At 38.8% G+C, this 12,264-nt stretch overlaps 2 protein-coding genes across 3 annotated transcripts; one reads left to right on the top strand and one right to left on the bottom strand.

The window, feature by feature from the left end:
* The first annotated feature begins 250 nt into the window (after positions 1–250).
* LOC145494411 (uncharacterized) lies at positions 251–4,033 on the top strand. 2 transcript variants are annotated; one of them, XM_081473873.1, is made up of 3 exons: positions 251–1,622; positions 2,382–2,915; positions 3,739–4,033. In XM_081473873.1, the coding sequence occupies exons 1-3, from the start codon at positions 842–844 to the stop codon at positions 4,023–4,025; spliced, it is 1,602 nt and encodes a 533-aa protein (XP_081329999.1). In that variant the 5' UTR covers positions 251–841; the 3' UTR covers positions 4,026–4,033. The 2 variants fall into 2 exon arrangements, with proteins under 2 accessions (XP_081329999.1, XP_081329998.1); XM_081473872.1 differs by having other exon boundaries at positions 251–1,649.
* A 592-nt stretch (positions 4,034–4,625) lies between these two features.
* Positions 4,626–11,913, bottom strand: LOC145494413 (solute carrier family 22 member 18-like). The gene is made up of 7 exons (XM_081473876.1): positions 11,764–11,913; positions 10,375–10,618; positions 9,835–9,873; positions 8,413–8,622; positions 7,793–8,001; positions 6,751–6,852; positions 4,626–5,515 (listed from the first exon to the last, which is right to left on the bottom strand). Exons 1-7 carry the CDS (start codon positions 11,911–11,913, stop codon positions 5,228–5,230), a joined length of 1,242 nt encoding a protein of 413 aa, XP_081330002.1. The 3' UTR covers positions 4,626–5,227.
* Between the last annotated feature and the right edge of the window lie 351 nt (positions 11,914–12,264).

The following is a 12,264-nucleotide window of genomic DNA, read 5'->3' as shown; positions in this document are numbered from 1 at the left end:
AAACTGCACAAAATTTTTACTCTTTTGTATGAAATGTAAGATAATGAACAAAACACTAATAAGTTATCTGACTGTATCACTTTACAGCTGTAATTCTTTTTCTTCAAAATTTCTAAGTGGCAGAAAATCTTAAAAAGACCAGCTTGTATGATCTTGTATAACCTGTGTATGCTTCCTTAAACTCAGGGTAGCTCAATATTGTGTTGCAGACCTTTTTGTTTGTTTGTTTGTTTGTTTGTTTGTTCTTGTTAAAATGAAAACAACACAATGTAATCCTGGGTAACCTGTGGTTTTAGAGCAGGTGTTAGGTTGGGAAGACTGGCACGAGAACGTTGGCAAGGACATCCTTGACCGTGTTAATTGAAACTTACCTGTCCTATCAAAATTATCCCCCAAGAAGTATTCCACAAAACCACTTCAATAACCCAGAAGACTTCGTTGTATTTCCTCATTCTATTAGAAGTTTGACGTAGTTGTCTCGTCTTCGAAAAGTCTGGAAAGTTTGCGTTGCCAACATATGCCGGTTGCCCTGGATATGTGGAAGCTGTTTTACACATGAATAGACTGCATTTTGTCATTGTGGGAGAATAACGCAAATATTCCCTTCACGACGTATCACCAAACGCACCTATGATTTTGGGAATGGTCAGTCTTGATCGAAAAGATTCGAAGCTAAACTGAGAGGAGACCGTAGGACAAAAAATTTTGTCGTGAGTCAACTTTGGTTTGCTATAATTTAATCCCGCGAGGAAAAATCATTCCTAGAGTCTCTCGTCAATTTTTGTAGGCGACAGTATAGTTAGCGAACCTGTTAATGCGATGAAACATTAGTAAACAAACCATGCCTCCCAAGCGACCACCTCATGTCGTTTGCTACATTTGCGGTCGTTTGTACGGTACGACGTCGATTTCACTGCACATTCCAAAATGCCTGGAAAAATGGGAGATGGAAAACAGCCAGTTACCGAGACATTTACGGAGAAAACCACCCCAAAAACCAGCGGGCTGGGGAAATACACCACTATCCAGTGACCCGCGGGTTAGAGAAGCACAGCTTGATTCCATGAACGACATGGCTTTCCAAGCATCGCAGAATCAACTTATTCCTTGCGAAAACTGTGGACGCACGTTCAACCCAGATCGCTTGCCTGTTCACCAGAGGAGCTGTAGACCTAATAATCCTCTGAAAATGTCCAAAACCTTTGATCCTTCCAGGATGGGGTCAGGCCGACAGGGCTCACCCAGAGAGGCTGATTATGGAAGGAGGAGTCCCCAGCCCCCAAGAAAGCCTAAAACTGTTGTTTGTTTCATATGTGGAAGAGAGTTTGGTACCAAATCTATAGGTATCCATGAACCACAGTGTTTGAAAAAATGGGAACTTGAGAACAGTCGGCTACCTAAGCATTTACGTCGACCACCCCCAGTCAAACCCAACATATTGCCTAGTTTGTCAGGTGATGGCGGAGATGACCTTGGTCGTAGGAATCAGTTGGCGTACGAGTCATCACAGAAACAGCTGGTTCCCTGCAGAAACTGCGGTAGAACATTCCTACCAGAAAGGCTTGAAATTCACATGAGGTCCTGCAAACCTGGAAGCAAGACAATGCCGCTTAGACAGTCAGGTGGGGAATTGTCACTTGATATATCAGGTAGTAAATCATAGACAAAACAGGTTACAATGGCTATGACCCTGAAATATATTTGCAAGAAAAAGGACAAAATTTTCCAAGCTGGAAAATTTTGAAAATTCGGTACAGATCAATCTCAATTCCAAAATGAAAGCACATCAGGCAAATTAATTTGGTCAAGCCATGGTTGATATTTTGGCAAGAAGTGATCAAGCCAAAATAACTATGGCTAGACCAAACAAGCCTGGTATGCCACTGAAGTGTAACCAAAAAAGTACACTGTCAATTTAACAAGTTGACGTTAGGTTTTAATGAGTCTGTCCTGTTATTGATCATGAATTTCATTGTAACATTGTCAAAGTAGCCTGTGGATCCACTTGGCTATGGCCTCGAAATTCATTGTCATTAACAGGACAGACCATGAAAAACTGAAGTCAATTTGTTTTTTACAACAACAAATCGTCAAATTGTCTGCTATCACTCGTTGCCACATCACATTTAAATTATAAATTCATGTGTCTGTTCGCTTATTGACAATAAAAATTAGCCAATAAACGCGTGAGAATTTCTGCAGTTATTGTAAAAAAGGTATTACTTTACCCAAGTTTGGCCAAGTAACCATGATTTTTGTAGCCATATCAGGTCAGTCACTTAATTAATACCACAGGATATTAGGACAGTAGAAATGGACAAAAATTTTGGTTACAGTGTAATAAAATATAATACAATTCTTTTGGTTTCTGACTTTTGCAGGTACAGCTCAGAGACTTTCCCCTCTTAGTACCCGTGGGGGTATGAATTCTACACACAGTGGACAGTATGGTAGGCAGAGTCCCCTTAGTCGTCATGAAGACCAAAATCACAATGTTGGGCCTTTAATAAAGGACAGAACATTTATAAAAAGCAAATCTTCACCAAGCAACAAAAAGTCTACACCTCCAGCTTCTACTCATCATCCAGCCAGGTTGCAGCCCATGTCCAATGGTCGAGTGCCGTCCCCATCGTACAATATCAGGGGTGGTTCCCCTGCCCTGTCTAGCCTACCCACTGAGCAGGCTGCCAAGCCATTGAATCTGGCCCCCTGTTATAACTGTGGTCGATCCTTTGCAGCAGAACGCTTGGCAAAACATGAAGTTATTTGTAACAAAAGTAGTCATAAACAAAGGAAGGTGTTTGATTCCTCCAAAATGAGGACACAAGGAACTGAGGCAGCACAGTTTAACAGGCACAGAGCAAGAAAGGCTCCTGATCCACCTAAACCCAAATCAAACTGGAGAAAAAAACATGGTAAGGAAGCACCATTGTGAATTTTTGGTAGTGCCAGTTGTGGTGTCCAGGGGCCCGTTTCTCGAAGGTCCTGAAAAGTTTTTGCACCCAAAAAGGCGTAGCAAAATCTCAAACCTTATGACTTCAGAGCTGTTTTATGCACATCCTCTTGATGTAAACAAAGGTTCCCTTCATACAAGAAGTTTCAGACGTATACATCTCTTTGTCTTTAAATACCGATTAACTAAAAATGGCTTTGCGGGCCCGAAAAGTTTTCAGGGCTTTCAAGAAATGGGCCTCAGCTCTCAAAAAGTTAGTCTCATTGTTCCTGGCTAATTTCAGACTGAAATGACTCCAACTTGATACTCTATGAGGCGGTAGATACTTCATATAATTATATAGAGGATATTACAGGGCAGTGTGAAGATATGAATCAATCTTATATCCAGGGGTAAAAAACAATATTTTATGCAGGAGCACAGTGAGTGAATAAACTTTGCCTTAAACAGGAGAAAATGAAATTCATAACTTCAAGCCACCATGTAATTTCCTTTCCTTTATTATATCTAGACAAACTGCAACTGTTTGCACAAACTATGAAAAAGTGAAAAATGATGTCATGAATCAATATCCTCACTAGTAAATATGCCTCTTGGGTCCTGGATTTAGTTTTGTATGCATTTTACAAGTGGTGTATTTTTCATTAAAACACTCATAGCTGTATAATTAAGTGACTTATTATGGGAGACTTCAGTGTTGTTTACTCTTACTTGCGGTTTCAATGTGATAGTGTAAATACCTTTTACTAACAAAAGTTTTCCATTACTACTTGCTTGGTCTGCAGAGGAATTTATTAATGCCATCAGAGATGCCAAGAAGGTGCAAGAACACATAAAGCGAGGTGGTAAGGCATCAGATTTACCCCCTCCACCCCCAAGTGAAAATCCAGATTACGTACTCTGCAGGTTCTGCCAGAGACGCTTTGCACCAACTGTAGCTGAGAGACACATTCCTAAATGCCAGAACACGGTAAACAGGCCAGCACCTCCAAGACAACGTGCCTTACAGGCAAGTGGAGGTCGATATATCTCAAAGAACACTTCTTTTCCAAGTAGAAGAGTGCTTCGGTAGACAAGTCGAACTCTTCTTATTTAATTACTTAGGTGTAGTAAACTTATGTCACTGTTTCTTGAGATGCATGGGAAGTAGTCGTTTGGCAATCCCAGCTACTTTTCCTATTCAAATTATCCTTGTTAAAACTTTTTGCTCAGTCAAAACATTATATGAAAATGTGTGAAGTTTTCAACTTTACAAGTATTTAATTTATTTAATTCATTATTATTTGTACATTCATCAAACTATCACTGTAATTTATTTGATTCATTATGAATACATTCATCAAACAAATTAAATAAGTATTAATTATTATTGTCCTTGTACTCAATAGAGCAATATGTAATTTATATACACAATAGTAACATATTTAGTAATAGCACCTAGAAACTTGGTGTCTTGGCACTTTTCCAGGCTCATTGCCAGGTGGGCGACTGTGTGAATACAGCTTTTAGAATAGCAGATAAATAAACATCAGAGAGATATGAGAGGGATCTCAAGTCAAAAACCTGACAAGTTCCGCTACCAGACGTGAATAAAAATATTAATTAATTGAAAACTTCTAATGAATTGGTGATGCCCACATCTATTGACTTAATTTTGGAATACCTAAACAACACCTTGCCTTTAAAAAACCTATCTGGAACTCTGCAAGGCAAACAACTTGAACGCTTCCTAAACCTGGCAGACAGATGGAAATCATTCAAATTTTAAAAAGATCAGAGTGTTATACCGATGACTGAATGTTTGTTTTCCAGAAAATATCTATGCCCCCTTCTCCATAGTTTGGTTTGAATCCCCATTCAACTGGGAAGTCTAGATAGTTCAGCTTTGTACTTTTCTTTGAAACTTTTGGCTTTCAAGACCCCACCCCCTCAAAATTTCCAGTGACCTTCCATGGAGTTGGTGTGGATATTTTCTGGAACTAATAAAACATTTCAGTACCCGTGCATACAGTTGTTTCGAGAAACTGTACGTGACAATGCCGAAAGTTATTATGGGTAATGGCGGTTTGTGGTCCTTGATTGAGGCTTTAGGTGTTTCAGCAACATAGTGGGAAACAGCACAAACAAATGTATTTATGTCTTCTCTTTTCTTGTTGGTAAACACCGTGAACGTCAATCAATCAACGCGAAACTCATTCTACCCATGATACCAATCGGCATTGTCACGTACGCTTTTATGTTTTTGTGGGACAACCTTTGTCAAAACAGTTGTATTTAGTTTAGTCCCTTGACCAGTAGTATTACAACCACACCAAAATCAATGGTAGTTCCCAGGGTACCAAATGATTGCCAGCCATAGTTTAAGAACATAAAGGTTCCAATTGCAGGAGTTACTGTCCTCATAAAGGCCTCACTGGTTGCATTCAGCCCCAACAAAAGCCCAGTATCATGAGCGTTGACAGCTTTAGTTGCCATGGAAGTTGTAATGGTGCGCATTAAGGAGAACCCGATTACCATGGTAACTTGAGACACAACATAAAGAAATGTGTGTGTGGCAAAATACTGCAATAAAAACAGTAAAAAGATCAGCAAAATTCAAATGTTATGTCATTCTTTAATCAATAGTTGAACTAGTAAAAGAATTATTGACAGATGATTGGGGTCAATCTGCAAATAAAACTGCAGCAGGAGTTGTCAACTCTTTGACTAACCCAAATGTCTAAAATATAGTTATATTTTTAAGCACATTGAAAACACATCAGGATAATAACTATAATCCTAATTTTTTTGGTGTGCGAAAAAATATCGATATTTTGATGTATCACCAGAATTAATGCTGATCTGAACTACAAAATCATAACAATTTGTTAAATTAAAATATTTGCGTTCGATGAAGTGGAACGCAAACCTAATTTTGACCTGTGGCTTTTCAGAGTTGGTCTCCCTGTGCACGGTTCTAGGCTGAAAAAAACCACATTCCTTTAAGGACACCAAAATGGCCACCCTGCTTGACTTTTGCAGGGGCATGTCACGGCCAGTAAACTGGTACCATTTAATGCTAAGACATGTGATGAGTCATGTGGCGAACATGTAAGTATGTGAGCAGGCCATGTGAGCTCGTCTATCCAATGGATCTTTTTTTGACTTCTTTCCATTCAGTCGCCGTACGCCTCGCTATTATGTCCTCTCAGCGTTAGATTTTGGTGAATCTAAACGCTTCGAAGGCAGCATTTATCGCAATCTGAGGGAATTGTCCTTGTTTGTTAACACGACTTGGCTTTGGGATGATAAACCATGGGAACAGCTACATTTTGATTGCATTTGTTGATTAGTTCCAGTCGCAACAGATAGCTCAGTCTTTATCCGGTCGAAATTTTATTGTTTGGAATCGGTGGAAAAGTGCTCTGAGGGCAAGATCCATACGACTACTTTATTCATCGGGGGAAATACTCGAATTAGTCGCGAAACGAGCACGCGACTGCAAATGCTAGCTTAGAATAATGTACGTAATTTAAATGTTCTATGAAACTTGAGAGACTACAGAAACTGGCAGCGTCATGCAACGTATCAACAAATCGTGACCTCTTCACTAGCATGGACTTTGACACTATGCATATCTGACTGTAAAACCTCGGTTGCTGCTGAAAAATGTTGATTTTAGCAATAGACAAAGGTTGAAAGTCAGCTAGTGAAATCATTCATTTACGATATATAATTATATATTAAAGTGAGAGCGTCGAACGCACTCTCAAAATCTCTGATTACTACTAGTATACATTTATTCTTCAAGCACCTACCATCATACTGAATGCACAACCAGAAATAGAAAAGGAAAGCAACAGAAGAGATGAGTCACTAAATCTTCTTGACAGCATGCCGATACCAAAACCTTGAACTATCTAAACCCAAGGACAATAACATTAGACAATAGAGGCATAATTCAGTTAAAGGCTGGAGTGATAGTGACGATAACAATGATTATTATACATTGAACTCACTATCTCTTTTCTGATTGGCCGAAAGCGTACAGTGAATTTTCGAAATCAGCGCCTGTGACGTCGTAACTGCAGATTATACAATAATCATGTCAAAGACACTCAAGGTCATGGGTAATCATGTCATGTATGACCACGGTGCATGATTTTAAGGGTGATCATGTCAAGTTCGCACACTTTGTGTTGCTTGCCGTCAGTGATGAAGAAAAAACATGACTTCCCTTTTTTTGTCTCGGTAAGGGTTATCAACCTCAGCCTTCAGATTCAGCTGATAACCCCTACCTCAACCTTGATTATTCTGGATATCACAAAAACCTCATCCAATAATTGTTTAATATTGTTAACAGTAATGAAAGTGCAGTGATATCCATCTAATAAAATATCTATCAAATAAACCAAGAATGCAACTGGGTACAGTGATTCATGACTACCATCTTTTCATGTGACTTTCATGTCTATTTTTACTACTTATAATTTAGCTATATGATCATACAATTCAATTTCAATAAACTTCAAAGATAGCACAAGCACAATGCCAAAACTTGTCTTTCAAAAGTTGTTTGACAAGTGTTTTTTTTTCTAACATGTTTAATATATATCTTCTGTTAAAAAGAGGATACAGTCTAATCCTGATTTCTTGAACCCTTGATTGTTGTTCAAACCTTCCGATGACTCGAACCAAAGTCATTTCCCTCTCTTCAGTCAAACACTGTAATTTTACTCCATTTCTCGAACTATCTGTTTTTTGCAAAACGATTTTTGTTTCCCCAAGAGTTTGGAAAATTTGGTATTCCACTGTCTATAAAAAGACTTGATTATTAAATAATATATATTCTAAACATACTGCTGAAGCTAATCCAATGGCTGCAAGTAGGAGACCGTTCTCTCGAGGGCCAAGTTTGAAATACTCCATTGCAATAACTGAACCCATGGATTGCAGCAATATCGTTGGCAACATGGCAGCCATACGTAATACCAGGGGATATATCACTTTTGGCTTACTTAACATCTCTAACGTTCTGGTCATGCCAGACTTATTGAGGTGTTCAGAATCTATCAAAGAAAACAAAAACAATCAGTAATACAGGAGATATCACTGCATATTGTACTCCTCCTGGATGGGAGACTAAGTTCCCCACACTTCCGTTTTCTCCACTGGATCCACGGGAAGCCCAGGCTCAGTATGTGAGCGTCATAATATCAACATACAAAGTAAGGGTTCAACCCTAATTAAATACACAGATCATAGTTAATAATTAGTCATGACCTTTGTTGTAAGAGATTGCATGAGAAATACTGCTGTCACTTTAACCTGCAAAAAATTGGCAATAAAAAGGACACTAAATGGTGCAGGCCACCCCCAATCATTAACCTGAATGGCCTTGTAATCTAGAGTCCTACTACAAATCGATAACTAATTACATGTAAAAGATCTCATGGGTATTAAATATACATACATCGTACCTGAAACTGCAGTTTCTTTCTTAATCTTTGATTTTGTGTTCTTGGGTAGGAACAACTGCACCATTATAACAGAGAATATTGATAAGGCTGAAGCTGTAAATGCAACCATGCGATCACCAAACTTTTCGGCCACAACACCGCCTGTCATTGGGCCAGCCATGATTCCCAGAGAGAAAGCTAAACCAAGTTTACCCAAAGCCTCAGCTCTACCTAAAAATATAAACTTGAACTTAATATAATGTAAATTAATTGCTGTTAACAAAAATTGTAACAGATTACATTTCTAGCAATTTCAATTGATAATCGACTAAGCATTACACCTACCTCAGTGCCAATGCAGTACGTTACAATATCTTAAGAAACTAAATTTGGTTTCTGGCATCAGATCACCTGACTTATGTCTAAATGATTGTCAGAAGAAAAACAGTCAAACAGCTTCTCTGTATGTCAAAAACTCGTTCCAGACCAGTTAAAATTATATTTTATTCTAGATTTCATTGTTCTTTAACTCACTGTATTACATAATGGCATACTCCATCTATCATAAACAATTAAACAAAACAACTGTCCAAAGAAAAATTGGGAGACCTTAAGTTAGACATTTTGCACAGATTGCAGACCTATTTGGTGATTTGTTTTTGTCTTTTTTGCCCTACACTAACATGATACTGATGGTGTATACAATAAAGTCACATTATCTATGAGCTCTATTTGATAATTTTCTATGAATAACTGCCCAAATACTCTAGATCTTGTTAATGTATCCATTACTGGTAGTATAATGTACACGCAATGCAGGCCTATTTATTTTTGGCCTGCATCACTGATATTTGTGGTAGTAAATGATGGCAAAATAAGCTAGCTGAGAAGCCAATACAAGGAATAGAGTTGGGCTCACTCTTCCTCACCTCAAAAAATGTGGCACCTGATTGCCAACACAAATTATTTGTGTAGTGTATCTATAAGAAAGTTGAATTTTATTATTTCAGAGCTGCAATCATGGACAAAAGTGTTGACACATTTGAGGAAAACAAACACTTCCTATCGGTATCCTTCCGTAATTGAAAAAAAACATCCTTTTTGTCAATAGCCAATGATTCACCCTCTCCCCCTTTTCAATGTTGAAATACGCTCCGTGGACACTGTCACATGGTTACAACATTGAAAAGGGGAGAGGGGATCGAAATGTGAAAACTTGAGATGGAAACACTCATGCATTCAACAAAACAGGTCTTTTTTGGGGAGTGTCTCAACTACTTTTGTCCATGATTGTGGCTGTATTGTATATTTTTAGTATCACATGACAGTTACATGACAGTACCTCAAAACAAATTACTTAGTTCAAGTCATTATTACTGTATTCAGAAAAATGAAACAAAACAAAAAAATGTACAACACTGGTCTACAGTGACGTTATTATACCTGTTTTATCTGACATGTCAGTTATTACCATCTGTAGACCTATAAAAACAGTCACAGTCAATACAATAATTTAATTAACATTGAAATATTAAATACATTAATATAATTGAAGAACCATCATCCATGGGTGTGACAACTGACAGTATATTTTTTCCTGTAAAGAACTTTTTTCAGGAAACAGATTCCAGGGTGGGGAATCACCCTAAGAAAAAGTTGGGGATGCTCCTTGTCTCGCTTTTGGCTGTAAATCATGGATTTTGCCAGTCTATCTAAGGGTGTTTGGACTATCTTTTACAGAGAACTCAAAGAAATAATTAATTTTTAAAAATTCTGCCATTTCTCTTTTAAGTGGTATCTTTTAGGGGTCAAATAAAGTTTGTGCCACACCCAAATTTTCTGACGAGCATCCCCGACCTTTTATATAAGAATCTTCCCCCTTTTCTTGAGAGTAGATTGCAACTTCATGGCCAGCTGTCACTCAGTTACTTCACAAAAAGGAAACTGTCAAAGCCAGTGAAGGAAGGAATCATGACCACTAACCTTGAAAGGTATGCATAAAGCCCATAGGAATTCTGGACAAAAAAAGCATTGGCACTGAGTTTGCCAGGCTAAGAATACCATAGGCTAACACAGCAGCAGAACAAGACAACATCAGAGCCATACGACTTCCAAACACATCTCCAAATCTTCCATAAAGAGGTCCTCCACACATGAGGATAAAGGAAAATGCTGTGTTCATGTAACCTAAGGTGACCACATCAGCTCCAAGGCGCTTGGCCATGTACTAGTAGGAACAAAACAGAGCGTCTATGATGATGATGATGATAATGAAGATAGAGGTCCACATCTCCAGTAGTAGAAAGTGAGGTTAGGGTGGAGTGGGCCTTTCTCAAAACAGGGGGGCTCAGTCGAGGCTGGGGGTTACTCTTCAAAGTTTTTTTTACGGGCAGGCTCCCCTCCCAGGTCCAACCCCTTACCCTTTTGCATACCATTTTGACAGAAAAGGTATCCTTTCCGTATACCTTAAATTGAAAAAAGGTAGCCCTTTCACATCCTTTCATAACTGGCCCATATTGTTAATAAATAATAAAAAGGAAATCTTCTTGTCATTTTCATGTAACGCCTAATACATTTAATGATACAGCCATAAGGTATATCTGTTCGAAATATTTTAATTAAAGACCCTTTTAAATAACAAAATGATTTCCCTAACCTTTCATATACCTCAGTCAACTTGTGGAAACCCTATCCATTTATATACCTGAAGCCTGCAAAAGGTATCCATTTCGGGCAGAGCCTCCCTATATAGGCCATTTTAGGGAATAGCCCCTGCCCCCTGGGAGTAGAGGTGGGCCCTGTCTCATTTGAAAAAGGTAACTTATCTTGCCCCTTTAAGATGAGAGGGTGCCCTACCCTATCTGCAGAGTTCTCAAACATCGCAATCAGTCCGGACTTACACCTTCTCAATCGCCATTTTAATTACAAGAGGACTTGTTTCCATCTAAGCCCACCCCACGTAACCGGGCTGAAATTCACCATGTAATCACCCCCTCAGCGCCCCCGACGTCCCTACCCTGCGAGCAGTTGGTTTCTCCTACGGAGAAGCCAACTGCTCGCAGGGTACCACGTCCTGTTTCTTGATTTGTAAAATAAATGAACTTGTAAAGTTCGACTAAGGAGTATTTCCAACCAATTAGGTTCCATTCTAGTTCCTGCAACGAACATAACCGTTATTGTATTATTCCCAACTTCGAATTTGAGTTATGTTTGCGTAGAACATGTAGTTCAAGGACGTCCAGATACACATTGCAACGTGTGCAAACTTCGCTGAGGTGCAATACATAAAAGCTTAAACTTTTGAAGCCGAGAAAATCGGCCGTTTGGTGTGTTAACGAAGACAATAAAAATGCATTCACGGAAAATACTCACTGGAAAAACAGAGTTATCCATGAAGAAGCATGTTGAGAACAGGAACGCGTTGACAAGGACTACAAGCTTAACTGTAAATTGGCTTTTGTCTCGCTCCATCTCTTTTGCCTCAGCTGGAATTGAGTCGTGGTCGCTTTCTTTTGGGCCCATGGCTAATAATTTTAAAAAGTTTGCATACAACCAGCTAGCGGCGGCATGGTCACTGCTCACTTTGCTTACATAACTCGGCGAGTACGAACGTAATAACCCAGCTAGTCACGCAATGGTCAAGTCAACGTTTCTTTGTCACGATATACCCCTCTATCAACTATGGTCACGCAATATTTCAAACTGCCTCTGCCTCGTCGTGGGAACTTATAAACCTTATTCCAAAATGGCTGCCAGTTTACTATTCTTTTGTTTACATGGTAATTAGCCCTCTTTGCCCCGTCAACATGTACAAAATACAAAAGAATTTTGAAGTGAAAATGAGGCAAAGAGGGCTAATTAAAACATGCAGAC

The sequence above is a fragment of the Orbicella franksi genome, chromosome 8, assembly GCF_964199315.1.
Source record: "Orbicella franksi chromosome 8, jaOrbFran1.1, whole genome shotgun sequence".
Classification (NCBI taxonomy): Eukaryota; Metazoa; Cnidaria; class Anthozoa; order Scleractinia; family Merulinidae; genus Orbicella; species Orbicella franksi.
The sequence above is the reverse complement of the archived record's forward strand: the minus strand, read 5'-3'. Positions and strand labels throughout refer to the sequence as shown.

Excerpts from the sequence above, each read along its gene's own strand:
- LOC145494411 (XM_081473872.1), top strand. The coding sequence starts at position 842 with ATGCCTCCCAAGCGACCACCTCATGTCGTTTGCTACATTTGCGGTCGT. Across the intron at positions 1,650-2,381 it reads ATTGTCACTTGATATATCAG|GTACAGCTCAGAGACTTTCC; the intron begins GTAGTAAATCAT and ends TGACTTTTGCAG. Across the intron at positions 2,916-3,738 it reads AAACTGGAGAAAAAAACATG|AGGAATTTATTAATGCCATC; the intron begins GTAAGGAAGCAC and ends CTTGGTCTGCAG.
- LOC145494413 (XM_081473876.1), bottom strand. The coding sequence starts at position 11,913 with ATGGGCCCAAAAGAAAGCGACCACGACTCAATTCCAGCTGAGGCAAAA. Across the intron at positions 10,619-11,763 it reads TGGATAACTCTGTTTTTCCA|TACATGGCCAAGCGCCTTGG; the intron begins GTGAGTATTTTC and ends TGTTCCTACTAG. Across the intron at positions 5,516-6,750 it reads GTTGTGCATTCAGTATGATG|TATTTTGCCACACACACATT; the intron begins GTAGGTGCTTGA and ends TTTTTATTGCAG.